Raw genomic sequence first — 18,473 nt, 5'->3', positions numbered from 1 at the left:
AGGCAGGAGACGAGCTCAAGGTCGGGGTAGGGGTCGTATTGCAGCACATGTGGAAGGTCAAGTACCAATAGTTACCTAGGGTCATGATAGGACCGTACCTCCTGATGCAGAAGTTATTCATGGGGATGTGCAAGATCGTGTCGATGGGGATGAGCCAGCACAGGCGCCACCCAATACTATTGTCACCCAAGTGCTTCACCTTGACTCGTATGTTAGGACTCCTAGAGGGGATGGCTCAGGCTGGAGCTTTGACTTTCACTTCTGATGGCTCACAGACCCATGTTGGAGGTCAGACTCCAGATCCAATAGTTTCCACGGATTCTCAAAATCCCAGGACTCAGCAAAATATGTTTGGGAGGTTCAGACTAATGAATCCTCCTACTTATACTGGTGACTTTACTCAGAATGAATATGAATTTATAGTTAGTTGTCATGAGAGGTTGCATAATCTTGGATTGGTGGAGTCTCATGGAGTTGACTATATAGTTTTTTCAGATGACTGGATCTGCCAAACAATGGTGGAGGGATTATGTTAGTAGTAGGCCAGCGGATCCTCTCCACCCTCCTGGACTCAGTTTACTCAGGTATTTCTATCAAAATTTGTTCCACGTAGTGAGAGGGAGCGCAAGAGGATCGAGTTTGAGGGTTTGTAGCAAGGTAGTATGTCAGTTGCAGAGTATAAGGGTAAATTTCATGCCTTGGCTAGAAATGCTTCGATGATACTTCCTACAGAGGTTGAGAGAGTGAGGAGGTTTTTTAAGGGGATGATTATTACGATTCGTCTAGGAGTTTCTCAGGTTGCTGCTTCTGGTGTTCCGTTCCAGAAAGTGGTGAATGCTGCTAAGGAGTTGGAGATGATTCGACGTGAGGGATTTGAGCAGTGTGAGGGCAAGAGTACCAGTTATTCAGGTGATCTCGGTGGTGCTCCGCCTAGGAGTAGAGGTTATGTAGAGAGAGGTTACTCTCAGTCCAGCAAACCCAGTCATGCTGCTACACCTGCGTCTGAGGCTGGTTAAACTAGGCATAGTTCTTAGAGCTCAGTGCATACTTCACAGGGTTCATCTTCTAGGCCTTTAGTTCGTGGAGGGCATTCTGGTCAGTCAGGATCCTCTCATCAGCCTGCGTCTCGTGGGGGCTGTTTTGAGTGTGGTCATACGGGACACTTTGTGAGAGACTGCCCTAGACTAGACGTGGTGGCTTACATCAGGGTTCTCAGGCTTCGACTTCCAGGGCTGCACAACCTCCAGCTAGGAGTGGTGCACAGTATGGTAGAGGTGCTTCTCATTCAGGTAGAGGTGGTTCTTCTTCTGATGGAGGTGGTGGTCGTGCAGGTTCACAATCTGATGGAGGTCGTTCTCATTGTTATTCTTTTCCAGGTAGGCCAGAGGCTGAGGCTTCAGATGCTGTTATCACAGGTATTATTTTGGTTTGTCATCGACCAACTACTGTATTATTTGATCCAGGTTCTACTTATTCTTATGTGTCCATATATTTCGCTCCTAGACTGGATATATTATGTTAGTCTCTTGATTTGTCGATAAATTTTTCTACTCTTGTTAAGGATTCTGTAGTTGTAGATCGGGTGTATCAATTATGTATTGTTACCTTGATGGGGTATGACACTCATTCAGATTTAAAGGTCTTAGATATGATAGATTTTGATGTGATTCTTGGTATGGATTGGTTATCTTCTTACCACGCAATTTTAAATTGCTATGCCAAGACAATTACTTTAGCTATGCCTAGAATTCCTATAGTAGAATGGAGAGGTTCTCTTAATCACCCTTCTAAGGGTGTGATATCATTTCTTAAGGCTCATCAGTTAGTACAAAGAGGATTTTTGGCTTACTTGGAACACATTAGAGATACTAATGTTGAGACTCCTATGCTTGAGTCTATTCCAGTGGTGAGTGAATTTTCAGAGGTATTTCTGCTCGATTTTCCAGGTCTTCCACCAGATCGTGATATTGGTTTCTGTATTGATGTGGAGCCAGGCACTCAGCCTATTTCTGTTCCTCCTTATCGTATGGCACTGGCTGAATTGAAAGAGTTGAAGGAGCAGTTGCAGCATTTGTTGAGCAAAGATTTTATTAGACCAAGTGTATCTCCTTAGGGTGCTCCAGTGTTATTTGTGAAGAAGAAAGATGGATCTATGCGTATGTGTATTGACTATCGACAGTTGAACAAGCTGACCAGCAGAAATAAGTATCTGATACCTCGTATTGATGACTTATTTGATCAGTTGCAAGGTGCTTCAGTTTTCTCCAAGATTTATTTGAGATCTGGATGTCTTTTGGTTTAACTAATGCCCATGCAGCTTTTATGGACTTGATGAATGGATTTTCAAACCGTAGTTGGATTCCTTTGTTATTGTCCTCAGATATGATATATTGATATACTCACGCACTAAGGAGGAACATGAACATCATATGAGGATCGTGCTTGGGATTCTAACGGAGAAGAAGCTTTATGCAAACTTTTCAAAGTGTGAGTTTTGGCTTAGTTAGGTAGCATTCTTAGGACATGTAGTGTCCAAGGAGGGTATCGTGGTAGATCCTAAGAAGATTGAGGCAGTTAGAGATTGGGTTAGACCTGCTTCAATTACTGAGATTCGGAGTTTCTTAGGACTTGCAGGTTATTATCGACGATTTGTTGAGGGTTTCTCATCTATTTCATCTGCATTAACTTGATTGACACATAACGAGGTGACTTTTCAGTGGTCTGACGAGTGTGAGGTTAGTTTCCAAAAGCTCAAGACTTTATTAACTACCAATTTTGACCCTACCCGTGAAGGGAGAGAGTTTTGTTGGATATTGTGATGCTTCTCGAATTGGTCTTGGTTGTGTATTAATGCAGCAGGGGAAAGTGATAACTTATGCTTCGAGACAGTTGAAGGTTCATGAGAAGAATTATCCTATTCATAATTTAGAGTTGGCAGTTGTTGTGTTTGCATTGAAAATTTGGAGGCATTATTTTTATGGTGTGCATTGTGCGGTGTTCACAGATCATCGTAGCCTCCAATATATATTCAATCAGAGAGATCTAAATTTTAGGCAATAGAGATGGTAGGAGTTGCTCAAGGACTATGACATGACTATTCTTTATCATCCAGGCAAGGCAAATGTTGTTGCAGATGCCTTGAGTCGAAAGGCGGTAAGTATGGGTAGTCTAGCCATATTAAAGGTCGACGAGCGTCTTTTAGCTAGGGATGTCCAATCCTTGGCCAATAGCTTTGTGAGACTTGATATTTCAGAACCTCGTAAGGTTTTGGCTTATATGGATACTAGATCATCCTTGTTGGAACAGATTCGGGCTCAACAATTTGATGATGGTGATTTATATAAGATTAGAGACAAGGCGTTAAAAGGAGAAGACAAGGCTTCAATTCTTGATAGTGATGGAGTTTTGAGGATTAAAGGTAGTATATGTTTTCCTCGTACAAGTGATTTGACTAGATTAATCATGGAGGAGGCCCATAGTTTGAGGTACTCGATTCATCCGGGGGCTACTAAGATGTATCATGACTTGAAACAAAATTATTGGTGGTGTCGTATGAAGAGGGACATAATTGATTTTGTATCCCATTGTTTAAATTGTCAGCAAGTGAAGTATGAATACCAAAAGCCTGGAGGTGTGACACAAAGGATGCCTACACCTGAGTGGAAGTGGGAGCGTATTGCTATGGACTTTGTGGTAGGATTTCCACGCACCTTGGGTAAGTTCGATGCTATATGGGTCATTGTGGATCGACTGACTCTTTGTACCAGTTCAGACTACCTATAACTTAGAAGGGTTAGACAAGATTTACATTCGGGAGGTAGTTCGGTTGCATGGGGTTCCTATATTTATTATTTCAGATCGTGGCACCAAATTTACATCTCATTTCTGGCGGTCTATGCAGAAAGAGTTTGGCACTCGGGTGAATCTTAGTACAACCTTTCACCCTCATATTGATGGTCAGTTTGAGCGGACTATTCAGGTTCTTAAGGACATGTTGCGGGCGTGTGTGATTGACTTTGGTGGTCAGTGGGATCAGTTCTTGCCTTTAGCGGAGTTTGCTTACAATAATAGTTATCACTCGAGAATTGAGATGGCACCATTTGAGGCTCTGTATGGTAGGAGATGTCGATCTCCAATTGGCTGGTTTGATGCATTTGAGTTTAGAACATGGAGTACAGATTTGTTAAGGGAGTCCTTGGACAAGGTCAAGTTAATTCAAGATAGATTTCTCATGGCTCAAAGTAGGCAAAAGAGTTATGCAGATCGAAAGATTCGTGATTTAGAGTTTATGGTTGGAGAGAGGGTTTTATTGAAGGTTTCACCCATGAAGGGAGTGATGAGGTTTGGAAAGAAGGGCAAGTTGAGCCCAAGGTATATTGGTCCTTTCGAGATTGTTGAGCGTATTGGTGAGGTGGCGTATCTGTTGGCTTTGCCACTTGGTTTGTCAGGTGTCCATCCTGTATTTAATATTTCAATGCTTAAGAAGTATCATCAAGGTGGTGATCATGTGATTCAATTGGATTCAGTGTTACTTGATCAGAATTTGGCTTTTGAGGAAGAGCCGATCACCATTTTGGATAGGCAAATTCGGAAGCTAAGCTCCAAAGAGATTGCTTTATTAAAGGTTCAGTGGAAGCATCGTCTAGTGGAGGAGGCTACATGGGAGACAGTTAGACATGAGGAGTAAATATCCTCATCTTTTTTAGCGTTCAGGTTAGCTCTTTTCTTTTCCCGTTCGAGGATAAACTTTTGTTTAAGTGGTAGGTGATGTAACGACCCGCTAAGTCATTTTGAGAACTAGGACTAGTTTGACTCCTTTTGAAAATTTAAAGGGGTATTTTTAAACTATTCGAAGACTAAGAATATTTAGTTGATAAAATTTTTAGTGAAGAACTAATATAGTTAATAGTTAGTGGGTCATATCCATATTTTATTTAATACCTTTTTACATGATCCATTAATTGATTTATGTTAGTAGAATTAGTTTTTTTATTACTTATTTAACATTAGAAGGGCAGAAAACAAAAGAGGTAGAAACTGATTTTTTGGGCAGCGTAGATTACAGAACATGAGGGAACCAACGAAATCTTCAGGTAAGAAGCAATTTGAAAAACTTCTTGATTGTTATATGGATCATAATGAACGTAAGGTAGATGGAAAGTTGATCCCTTGTTCGTCGATTTACTATTAGAAAAAGAAAATTGAGAGGAAAATTAGCAGAGAACGGTGTATATTTTCTTCGCAATTGCAGTTTGGAGTATGTTGTTCCTGTGACTATTATTAGAAGTTTATTTATTACACTTAATGAAGTTGAAGGAAAATATTAGGGTCATGTGATTGTATTAATAGGAAGAGTGGATGTAAATTTTGTTTAAATTAAAATAATTAATAAAGGACAAGGAGAAGCATGCTTGGGATGAAAAAAAACTGAGTTAATATGATTGTAGCCATTATGTAGTAATGCTTTATCAATGTTTGGAGGAGAATATAATGAGTCAATCATTGTCAATCATGCCAATAATTGACAATCATTGGAAATCATGTGTCAATGATTGGCCTTTGTATAAAATTCTTTAAGATTGACATATGAAAAAAGATGACCTGCAGATGGTCATGTTGCAGTGCTCCTGCTTGTCTGCATTGTACGTTATTACGTTGACCTGCTTAAGCTAATTATCAAATTAAGATTTAAATTTAATATATTGAGATTGGTAATTAATTATTAGGTGTTATTTTATATGATCTAACATTGAATTTTAGTCCATTTGTAGAGGTTAGAGCTAAGTTCTTGGCTTGAAATTTAGCAAGTATAAAAATTTTGGCATACTAATATATATCAAGATTTGGAGTTTGGTTGGAAATATGAGTGAGTTTTAACGTCTATGATAGACATATAATTATTTGAATGTCTACAAAAATTATTTACTTACAAATATTGCATAATTGGTTGATTGGGAATGTTTTGAAACCTTGAGAAAAGGAAAGGAAAAATCTTAAAAGATTCGTGGCACGAGTTCGACATTTAAGGTATGTTAAGACTTTTTAGACTTTTTGAAGGATGTTTTCCTAATTAAAGATTAAAAAGAAATAAAATAGACAAAGTGGTAAGGGCGAAAGATGGGTGTCTCATATCATAGGTGTGACGGGCATTGGTACGAGTACCGGTGTTATAAAATGGAAAGTTAGTACTATATAATGCGGATTGTAATTTGAGAATTGCCAAAGCATATGGGCATTAGCTGGTATATTATTGACTTGAAATTTTCGTGTGATTGTGTTTTCTTTATTACACCCGTATAGTTGTGATAATTGAGGTGATTATGTATTATGTTGATATTGATTGAGTGAGATACATCATTATCTCCTTATATTGAAATAATATTGTATACATGCATTGACATGAGATTGAGTATTAGTTTGGCACGTGGAGATCGTCTGTGCTTGGGATTGTGAGATGTTACGATTGTAAATAGGACACGTGGATATCGTCTGTGCGGAAATTGTTTGATATTATGATAGTGCGTTGAGATCGTCCGCACAGACACGTGGAGAATGTGCATGTCGGTATATGGACTTCACGAGTCCCTCATGGGTCATGAACTCTCGATGTATTTCCGAGAAGTATCATGTATATACGGTTGAGTGAGTACTAGGTATTCTGAGACATATCATTACATGGTATCATATTGCATTGCATTTCATTACATCTTTCATTCTTGATGATTATATGTTTCGCTTGGTGTTTTGAAAGTACTTGATGTTGATTTCCTTAATTGATGAAACTTAAATAGTAAGTGTAATACACACACACACACACACACACACACACACACACATACACACACACATACACACACACACACACACACACACATATATATATATATATTTGTATAATTTAAGAATTTATTTCCTTATATAAACTCACGTCACTACTTCTTTGTTGTCGGTCAATGAGACATACTGGGTATAGGTGGTTTCGTACTCATACTACACTTGTTGCACTCTTTGTGGTGCAGATTTGATTCTGAGTAGGAGCACATCTCGTGGAGAAAATTGAGTCCAAGCTTGAAGTTCTTGGAGTTGTGGTGAGCTGCTTGGCTGTTCTGTGGCCCACACCTCCCTCTATCTTTTTTTATTCTGTTATTAGTATTTAGACAGGATATCCCTTATGTTAGATTTGTCCTTTAGTTTCAGGCTTGCATCGGATTTTAGAAACTCTTGTACTTAAGACACCAATTCTTGGGGTGATATATTTTTTTCTAGTTTCCGCATTTCGTACTTTAAGGAACTCAATGTTGGAGATTCTTGCCAAGTTTTTTTTGCCTTTCCTTTTTTTTTTTACCCATTTGTTGGTTGAGTTTGATTAATATGTTGGGTTGGCTTACCTATTGGTTGGGAACATAGGTGCCATCACAACTTGTGTTTATTTTTGGGTCGTGACATTACACTTTTAATGAACCATACAAATACAATTATTTATATACGAACACACAACATTCTCTTAAAATCACTAAAATTAAGTAGTTATTCGTGATTTTTATCAGGCCATCAAAAATTATTTAAAAAATGAGTTTATCCATGGGTACAACAAACAGTTCAAGGTAAATTCTTCAACACTAGCTTTTAATATTATTGTAGACTTCCTTTTTCACATTATAAAATTCTTATAATTTATCGAACCGATGTTATGATTTCATTAGGTAGCATTTTACTCTAATTTATTAATTGTAAAATCTTGAAAATTATTATACTATTGTGTTTTAAAAAATATATGTCTAAAAAAATTTGGTCAACTAGGTGAGGCTGCACTTTTAAGGTTTAATATTTCTTGTTGGTAGTTGACACTGTTAGAAGTATTTAATAAACGTTCACTTAACATTAACTTATTATTGCATTTTAGTATAAGGAACTGAAAGTTAAAATTAGTTGGAGAAGACATGAGTCGTGTCTATGAGTGGATTCCATATGAGTTTTTATCCATTTCATGTCATATGCGTTGGTTGGAAATAGTGTAAGCATGTTGAAGACCTTTGAGCCCATAATGGGGAGGCCCACTAGGTTAAAAGCTTTTGAGCCTATAAATATGAGATTAGGTCTGCTTTCCAAGCTTAATCTAAGAGGCGTATTCCCATAAGCTGTCAACTGTCAATAACCCAAAGGAGAAGAAGACTCAGCCTAGCTTGTATTCTGTCACTCGTTGCTATGGAAGACAAAGGTACACACATCCTTGTTGTATTTAACGATATTATATAGGTGTTTTCAATCTATGTAACAACTACTAGTTTTGTTTGTCATTTTAATTTTACGGATAATAGTCTTCTACCCCTTTTAGATCAGAATGACTCTTCAAACCTTAAATCGTTAACCAAAAGTTAATATATACACATAGTAAATTTTAATCAAATCATGTTATTAACCTCTTTTAAAAATGATACCCTCTTCACCCTTTGAATAATAAGAAAACCTTAGATATTAAATTCAAAAGTTATTGTACAGAAAAAAAATTTTAATTTAACGATCTTAATATCTTGAGATAAGAAAAATAATATTTTTTAGAATTAGCAAGTCGGATGGTTTTACAAAAGTTTAAATATCATATCACCTCTAAATATGTAAAATTCAAAGTTATGTTTTTTATATTTAAAATAATCATCACTATAAGATTTTTAAAAATCATTTGATTAGTTTCAAAGAAAAATTTAAAAAAATTAAAATTTTACCAAAATATAATGTGAACTAAAAATACATATGCTGCACAAAACTTTTCAATTTATTTTTTCTATTGATTATTTATGATGAAGAGGTTTATTAGGATGTAACGACCCGCTAGGTCGTTTTGAGAACTAGGACTAGTTTGACTCCTTTTGAAAATTTAAAGGGGTATTTTTAAACTATTAGATAACTATGAGTACCCAATTGATGAAACTTTTATTAAATAAATAATTAGATAATAGGTTAGTGGAGTTTCACGGTTAATAATTTCTTATTTAAAAGAAAAGGAAAACGAAAAGTGGGGAGGTGAAACCTTACCACAGGCGACCAGCGAGAGGGAGAAAAATCATAGCCATTGTTCAGGTAAAGATATGAGATATTCGTTCATTTCAATTATATATATAGTAATATATTGTTGGAGTGCTTGGGATTATGTTATTATTTTATGCTATATTGATAATGGGTGATAAGAAATAATGGGTAAGTTGGTGATGATTACTAAATTATATTACATTGTTAGCAATTAGGTTAGTATTCAAATATATATATATATATATATATATATATATATATATATATATATATATATATATATATATATATATAAATCGATCGAAGTCGAATAGTTGAATGGCTGAAGGTTAATTTTTTCTGTGATTTTGTCAAAATAATTTATTATATATATTATTAGTTTCAGAATGGTAGGAATAAGATTGAGCCAATCATTGTCAATGATTGCCAATGATTGGAATTTGATAAATATTCTAGAAAATTGGCACTTGTTTACAAATGGATTTCTGCAAAAAAAATAATAATAATGTATACAATGATAATAGATTTTATAATTGGAAATTAATGGTGGAAGTTTTTTTTTATGTTTTTATGTTTGGATTATATAGTGGGGGTGATAAAAATGGATGCCAATCATTGGGCAACCATATGCCAATGATTGGCATGGGAGATGTTTGAAATGGGCAGTGCCAACGAAGAAAGAAAAAAAACGTGAAATAGGGGGGGGGGGAGGGGCGTCTCACTTCTGCCAATGGGTGGGAAGTTGGTTCGTGTTTTATTCGTATATTAAAATGCTAGTTTTTAATATATATTGGGATTGGTAATTTATTATTTGGTGTTATTTTATATGATCTAACATTGAATTTTAGTCCATTTGAAGAGGTTAGAGTTAAGTTCTTGGCTTGAAATTTAGCAAGTATGAAAAATTTGGCATGCCAATATATATCAAGATTTGGAGTTTGTTGAAAAAAATCAGTGAGTGTTAGCGTCTATGATAGACATATAATAATTTGAATGTCTACAAAAATTGCTTACTCACGAATATTGCATAATTGGTAGATTAGGAACGTTCCGAAACCTTGCGAAAAGGAAAGGAAAAATCTTAAAAGATTCGTGGCACAAGCTCGGCATCTAAGGTATGTTAAGACTTGTAAGACTTGTTGAAGGACGTTTTCCTAATTAAAGATTAAAAATAAAAATGGACAAAGGGGTAAGGGGAAAATATGGTGGTCTCGTATCAATGGTGTGATGGGCATTGGTACGAGTACCAGTGTTATAAAACGGAAAATTTCTATTATATAATGTGGGTTGAAATTTGAGAATACCAAAGCATATGGACATTAGCTAATATATTATTGACTTGAATTCCTTGTGTCATTGTGTTTTATTTATTTCACCCGTATAGTTGAGATAATTGAGGTGGTTATGTATTATATTCATATTGATTAATTGAGATGCATCATCATCCCCTCTATTGAAACAATATTGTGCACATGCATAGAGATGAGACTGAGTATAAGTTGGGCACGTGGAAATCGTTCGTGCTGGGGATGGTGAGAGGTTAAGATTGTAATTTGGGCACGTGGAGACTGTCCGTGCAAAAATTGTTTGATATTATAATAGTGCGTTGAGATCGTCCGCACAGACATGTGGAGATCGTCCGTGTCGGTATATGGACCTCGCGAGTCCCCCATGGGTCATGAACTCTCGATGTATTTTCTAGGAGTATCATGTATATACGGTTGAGTGAGTACTGGGTATTCTGAGACATATAATTACATGGCATCATATTGCATTGCATTTCATCCCATCATTCATTCTTGACGACTATATGTTTCATTTGGTGTTTGGAAAATATTAAATGTTGATTTTCTTTATTGATGAAACTTAAATAGTAAGTGTAATATATATATATATACTTGTACAATCTAAGAATTTATTTTCTTATATAACTCCCGTCACTACTTCTTTGTTGTCGGTCAATGAGACATACTGGGTACACGTGGTTTCGTACTCATACTACGCTTGTTGCACACTTTGTGGTGCAGATTCGATTTCGAGTAGAAGCACATCTCGTGGAGCAATTTGAGTCCGAGCTTGGAGTTGTGGTGAGCTGCTTGGCTGTTCCGTGGCCCACACCTCCCTCTATCTTTTATTTACTCTGTTATTAGTATTCAAACAGGATATCCCTTATGTTAGATTTGTCATTTAGTTTCAGACTTGCATCAAATTTTAGAAGCTCTTGTACTTAAGACACCAATTCTTGGGGTGATATATTTTATCTTCCGTATTTCGTACTTATAAGGAACTAAATGTTGGAGATTCTTGCTAAGCATTGGTCTTTTTTACTCATTTGTTGGTTTAGTTGGGTTAATATGTTGGGTTGGCTTACCTATTGGTTGGGAACATAGGTGCCATCACGACTTGCTAAATTTGGGTCGTGACAAATTTGGTATCAGAGCGCTAGGTTTATCAGTCTCAAGAGTACAAGAGCAATGTCTAGTAGATTCTTGCGGATCGGTTTGAAGACGTCCATACCTATCTTCAAGAGGCTATAGGTCATTTAGGAAATATTTTGTTCTTTTATTCCTTATCGTGCACACTTGACCTTGTAGAAATTATAATCTTGATTTGTCATTCTCTCTCTAATGGCGAGGAATCGTACATCGGCAAGTGGTGGTCAGGATCCTATTCCTGCGCCTGCTTCTAGGAACACTGTCCGAGGTAGAGGTAGGAGACGAGCTCGAGGTCAGGGTAGGGGCCGTGTTGCAGCACCTGTGGATGTTCAAGTACCAGTAGCTACTCAGGATCGTGATAGGAACGTACCTCCTGATGCAGAGGTTATTCATGAGGATGTGCAAGATCGTGTCGAGGGGGATGGGCCAGCTCAAGCTCCAACCAGTACTATTGTCCCCCCAGTGCTTCAAGATATCTTGGCTCGTATGTTAGGAATCCCAGAGGGGATGGCCTAGGCAGGAGCTTTGCCTGTCACTTTTGATGGCTCACAGACCCGTGTTGGAGGTCAAACTCCAGATCCGATAGTTGCTCCAGATTCTCAAACTCCCAGGACTCAGCCAGCTGCCGCTGTAGCTCCTCGTTTGGATAGTATGGAGTTTCCAGATATGACATCACATTTGGTGAATAGACCTTCTATGACTATTGACGAGCAAAAGATGTTTGGGAGGTTCAGACTAATGAATCCTCCTACTTATACTGGTGACTTAGCTGAGGATGCATATGAATTCATAGTTAGTTGTCATGAGAGGTTGCATAATCTTGGATTAGTGGAGTCTCATGGAGTTGACTACACAACATTTCAGATGACTGGCTCTACTAAGCAGTGGTGGAGGGATTATATTAGTAGTAGGCCAGCTGGATCCCATCCACTATCCTGGATTGAGTTTACTCAGGTATTTCTATCCAAATTTGTCCCATGCAGTGAGAGGGAGTGCAAGAGGGCCGAGTTTGAGGGTTTGCAGCAAAATGGTATGTCAGTTGCAGAGTATGAGGGTAAATTTCATGCCTTGTCTAGGCATGCTTCGATGATACTTCCCACAGAGGCTGAGAGAGTGAGAAGGTTTGTTAAGGGGCTGATTATTCCGATCCGTCTAGGAGTTTCTCAGGTTGCTGCTTCTGGTGTTTCATTCCAGAAAGTGGTAGATGCTGCTAAGGAGTTGGAGATGATTCGACGTGAGGGATTTGAGCAGCAAGAGGGAAAGAGGACTCGTTATTCAGGTAATTATGGTGGTGCTCCGCCTAGGAGTCAGGGTTACTTGGGCAGAGGTTATCACCCTCAGTCCAGCAAACCCATTCATGCTGCTATACCAGCGTCTGAGGCTGGTTACACTGGGCATAACTCTTCGAGCTCGGTACATACTTCGCAGGGTTCATCTTCTAGACCTGTAGTTCGTGGAAGGCATTCTGGTCATTCTGGATCCTCTCTTCAGCCAGCGTCTCGTAGGGGTTGCTTTGAGTGTGGTGATATGGGACACTTTGTGAGAGACTTCCCTAGGACCAGACGTGGTGGCTTACATCAGGGTTCTCAGGTTTCGAATTCCAGGGCTGCACAACCTCCAACTAGGGGTGGTGCACAGAATGGTAGAGGTGGTTCTCATTCAGGTAGAGGTGGTTCTCCTTCTGGTCGAAGTGGTGGTCGTGGAGGTTCACAATCTGATGGAGGTCGTTCTCACTGTTATGCTTTTCCAGGTAGGCCAGAGGCTGAAGCCTCAGATGCTGTTATCACAGGTATTATTCCAGTTTGTCATCGACCAGCTACTGTATTATTTGATCCAGGCTCTACTTATTCTTATGTGTCCACATATTTTGCTCCTAGTCTGGATATATTGTGTGAGTCTCTTTATTTGCCGATACATGTTTCTACTCCTGTCGGGGATTCTGTAGTTGTAGATCAAGTGTATCGTTTATGTACTCTTACTTTGATGGGGTATGACACTCATGCAGATTTAAAGGTCTTAGAAATGATAGATTTTGATGTGATTCTTGGTATGGATTGGTTATCTTCTTACCACGCAATTTTAAAATTGTCATGCCAAGACCATCACTTTAGCTATGCCTGGAATTCCTATAGTAGAATGGAGAGGTACTCTTAGTCATCCTTCTAAGGGTGTGATATCATTCCTTAAGGCTCTTCAGTTGGTACAGAGAGGATGTTTGGCGTTCTTGGCCCAAATTCGAGATACCAGTATTGAGACTCCTATGCTTGAGTCTATTCAAGTAGTGAGTGAATTTTCAGAAGTATTTCCGACCGATTTGCCAGGTCTTCCACCAGATCGAGATATTGATTTTCGTATTGATGTGGAGCCAGGCACTCGGCCTATTTCCATTCTTCCTTATCGTATGGCACTAGCTGAATTGAAAGAGTTGAAGAAGCAGCTGCATGATTTGTTGAGCAAAGGTTTTATTAGACCAATTGTATCTCCTCAGGGTGCTCCAGTGTTATTTGTGAAGAAGAAAGATGGATCTATGCGTATGTGTATTGACTATCGGCAGTTGAACAAGGTAAGCATCAGAAATAAGTATCCGATACCTCGTATTGATGATTAATTTGATCAGTTGCAGGTTGCTTCAGTTTTCTCCAAAATTGACTTGAGATCTGACTATCATGAGCTAAAGGTTAGGGCGGAGGATATCCCTAAGACGGCTTTTCGAACACATTATGGTCATTACAAGTTTTTGGTGATGTCTTTCGGAGTGACTAATGCCCCAGTAGCTTTTATGGACTTGATGAATGGAGTGTTCAGACCGTATTTAGATTCCTTTGTTATTGTCTTCATAGATGATATATTGATATACTCACGCACTAAGAGAAGCATGATCATCATTTGAGGATTGTTCTTGGGATTCTAAAGGAGAAGAAGCTTTATGCAAAGTTTTCAAAGTGTGAGTTTTTGCTTAGTTCGGTAGCATTCTTGGGACATGTAGTGTCCAAGGAGGGTATCATGGTGGATCCTAAGAAGATTGAGGCGGTTAGAGATTGGGTCAGACCTACTTCAGTTACTGAGATTCGGAGTTTCTTTGGCCTTGCAGGTTATTATCGACGGTTTGTTGAGGGTTTCTCATCCATTACATCTCCATTAACTAGATTGACACAGAAGAAGGTGACTTTTCACTGGTCTGACTAATGTGAGGTTAGTTTCTAAAAGCTCAAGACTTTATTGACTACTGCTCTGATTTTTACCCTACCCGTGGAGAGAGAGGGTTTTGTCGTATATTGTGATGCTTCTCGGGTTGGTCTTGGTTGTGTGTTGATGCAGAAGGAAAGGGTGATAGATTATGCTTCGAGGCAGTTAAAGGTTCATGAGAAGAACTACCCTAGTCATGATTTAGAATTGGCAGCTGTGGTGTCTGCATTAAAGATTTGGAGGCATTATCTTTATGGTGTGCATTGTGAGGTGTTCACGGATCATCGTAGTCTCTAGTATAATATTTAATCAGAGGGATCTAAATTTGAGGCAGAGGAGATGGTTGGAGTTGCTCAAATACTACGATATCACTATTCTTTATCACCCAGGCAAAGCAAATGTTGTAGCAGATGCCTTGAGTCGGAAGGCGGTAGGTATGGGTAGCCTAGCCATGTTACCTGTTGGCGAGCGTCCCCTAGCTAGGGATGTCCAATCCCTGGCTAATAGCTTTGTGAGACTTGATATTTCAGAATCTGGTAAGGTATTGGCTTATATGGAGCGAATTTGAGCTCAACAGTTTGATGATGGTGATTTATGTAAGATTAGGGACATGGTCTTAAAAGGAGAAGCCAGGGATGCAATTCTTGATAGTGAGGGAGTTTTGAGGATTAAGGGTCGTATATGTGTTCCTCATACAGGTAATTTAACTAGATTGATCATGTAGGAGGCTCATAGTTCGAGGTACTCTATTCATCCGGGGGCTACTAAGATGTATCGTGACTTGAAGCAACACTATTGGTGGTGTCGAATGAAGAGGGACATGGTAGATTTTGTATCTCGATGTTTGAATTGTCAGCAAGTGAAGTATGACACCAAAAGCCTGGAGGTGTGACTCAGAGGATGCCCATACCTGAGTGGAAGTGGGAGCGCATTGCTATGGACTTTGTGGTAGGGTTGCCCCGTACCTTAGGTAAGTTTGATGCTATATGGGTCATCGTGGATCGACTGACTAAGTCTGCACACTTTGTACCAGTTCAGACTACCTATAACTCAGAGAAGTTAGCCAAGATCTATATTCAAGAGATAGTTCGTTTGCATGGGGTTCCTATATCTATTATTTCTGATCGTGGCACCCAATTTACCTCTCATTTTTGGCGGTCTATGCAGAAAGAGTTGGGCACTCGGGTGGATCTTAGTACAGCCTTTCACCCTCAGACTAATGGTCAACCTAAGCGTACTATTTAGGTTCTCGAGGATATGTTGCGGGCATGTGTGATTGACTTTGGTGATCAGTGGAACCAGTTCTTGCCTCTAGCGGAGTTTGCTTACAATAATAGTTTTCACTCGAGCATTGAGATGACACCATTTGAGGCTCTGTATGGTAGGAGATGTCGATCCCCAATTGGCTGGTTTGATGCATTTGAGGTTAGACCATGGGGTACAGATTTGTTGAGGGAGTCCTTGGACAAGTTTAAGTTGATCCAAGATAGACTTCTCATGGCTCAGAGTAGGCAAAAGAGTTATGCAGATCGAAAGATTCGTGATTTAGAGTTTATGGTTGGAGAGAGGGTTCTACTTAAGGTTTCACTCATGAAGGGTGTGATGAGATTTGGAAAGAAGGGCAAGTTGAGTCCAAGGTACATTGGTCCTTTAGAAGTTGTGGAGCGTATTGGTGAGGTGGCACATCAGTTGGCTTTGCCACCTGGGTTGTCAGGTGTCCATCCTGTATTTCATATTTCAATGCTTAAGAAGTATCATCAGGGTGGTGATCACGTGATTCAATGGGATTCAGTGTTACTTGATCATAATTTGACTTTTGAGGAAGAGCCGATCACCATTTTGGATAGGCAAATTCGGAAGCTAAGGTCCAAAGAGATTGCTTCAGTAAAGGTTCAGTGGAAGCATCGTCCAGTGGAGGAGGCTACATTGGAGACAGAGGCAGACATGAGGAGTAAATATCCTCATCTTTTTGAGCGTCCAGGTTAGCTCTTTTCTTTTTCCGTTGGAGGACGAACATTTGTTTAAGTGGTAGGTGATGTAACGACCCGCTAGGTCGTTTTGAGAACTAGGACTAGTTTGACTCCTTTTGAAAATTTAAAAGGGTAATTTTAAACTATTTGATAACTATGAGTACTTAATTGATGGAACTTTTATTAAATAAATAATTAGATAATAGGTTAGTGGAGTTTCACGGTTAATAATTTCTTATTTAGAAGAAAAAGAAAACGAAAAGTGGGGAGGCGAAACCTTACCACAGGCGACCAGCGAGAGGGAGAAAAATCATAGCCATTGTTCAGGTAAAGATATGAGATATTCGTTCTTTTCAATTCTATATATAGTAATATATTGTCGGAATGCTTGGGATTATGTTATTATTTTATGCTATATTGATAATGGGTGATAAGAAATAATGGGTAAGTTGGTGATGATTACTAAATTATATTACATTGTTAGCAATTGGGTTAGTATTCAAATATATATATATATATATATATATATATATATCGATCGAAGTCGAACAGTTGAATGGCTGCAAGTTAATGTTTTCTGTGATTTTGTCAAAAGAATTTATTATATATATTGTTAGTTTCAGAATGGTAGGAATAAGATTGAGCCAATCATTGTCAATGATTGCCAATGATTGGAATTTGATAAATATTCTATAAAATTGGAACTTGTTTACAAATGGGTTTCTACAAAAAGAAAATAATAATGTATACAATGATAATAGATTTTTTTAATTGGAAATTAATGGTGGAAGTTTTTTTTTTTTTTATGTTTTTATGTTTGGATTATATAGTAGGGGTGATAAAAATGGATGCCAATCATTGGGCAAGCATATGCCAATGATTGGCATGGGAGATGTTTGAAATAGGCAGTGCCAACAAAGAAAGAAAAAAAACGTGAAAAGGGGGGGAGGGGCGTCCCACTTCTGCCAATGGGTGGGAAGTTGGTTCGTGTTTTATTTGTATATTAAAATGCTAGTTTTTAATATATATTGGAATTGGTAATTAATTATTTGGTGTTATTTTATATGATCTAACATTGAATTTTAGTCCATTTGAAGAGGTTAGAGTTAAGTTCTTGGCTTGAAATTTAGCAAGTATGGAAAATTTGGCATGCCAATATATATCAAGATTTGGAGTTTGTTGAAAAAAATGAGTGAGTGTTAGCGTCTATGATAGACATATAATAATTTGAATGTCTACAAAAATTGCTTACTCACGAATATTGCATAATTGGTAGATTGGGAACGTTTCGAAACCTTGCGAAAAGGAAAGGAAAAATCTTAGAAGATTCGTGGCACAAGCTCGGCATCTACGGTATGTTAAGACTTGTTAGACTTGTTGAAGGACGTTTTTCTAATTAAAGATTAAAAATAAAAATAGACAAAGGGGTAAGGGAAAAATATGGTGGTCTCGTATCAATGGTGTGACGGGCATTGGTACGAGTACCGATGTTATAAAACGGAAAATTTCTATTATAGAATATGGGTTGAAATTTGAGAATGCCAAAGCATATGGACATTAGCTGATATATTATTGACTTGAATTCCTTGTGTGATTGTGTTTTATTTATTTCACCCGTATAGTTGAGATAATTGAGGTTGTTATGTATTATATTCATATTGATTGATTGAGATGCATCATCATCCCCTCTATTGAAACAATATTGTGCACATGCATAGAGATGAGACTGAGTATAAGTTGGACACGTGGAGATCGTCCGTGTTGGGGATGGTGAGATGTTAAGATTGTAATTTGGGCATGTGGAGACCGTCCGTGCAAAAATTGTTTGATATTATGATAGTGCGTTGAGATCGTC

The 18,473-nt window shown here is 38.1% G+C and overlaps 1 protein-coding gene across 1 annotated transcript; it reads left to right on the top strand.

Annotated features, from left to right (window-relative positions):
• The first annotated feature begins 662 nt into the window (after positions 1–662).
• On the top strand, positions 663–4,687 carry LOC138345468 (uncharacterized). Its single transcript, XM_069294731.1, has 9 exons — positions 663–1,007; positions 1,056–1,166; positions 1,208–1,415; positions 1,632–2,101; positions 2,180–2,296; positions 2,508–2,634; positions 3,113–3,715; positions 3,858–4,291; positions 4,391–4,687. The coding sequence occupies exons 1-9, from the start codon at positions 663–665 to the stop codon at positions 4,685–4,687; spliced, it is 2,712 nt and encodes a 903-aa protein (XP_069150832.1).
• Positions 4,688–18,473: the final 13,786 nt, after the last annotated feature.

This window comes from Solanum lycopersicum, chromosome 1, assembly GCF_036512215.1.
Source record: "Solanum lycopersicum chromosome 1, SLM_r2.1".
Lineage (NCBI taxonomy): Eukaryota > Viridiplantae > Streptophyta > Magnoliopsida > Solanales > Solanaceae > Solanum > Solanum lycopersicum.
The sequence above is the reverse complement of the archived record's forward strand: the minus strand, read 5'-3'. Positions and strand labels throughout refer to the sequence as shown.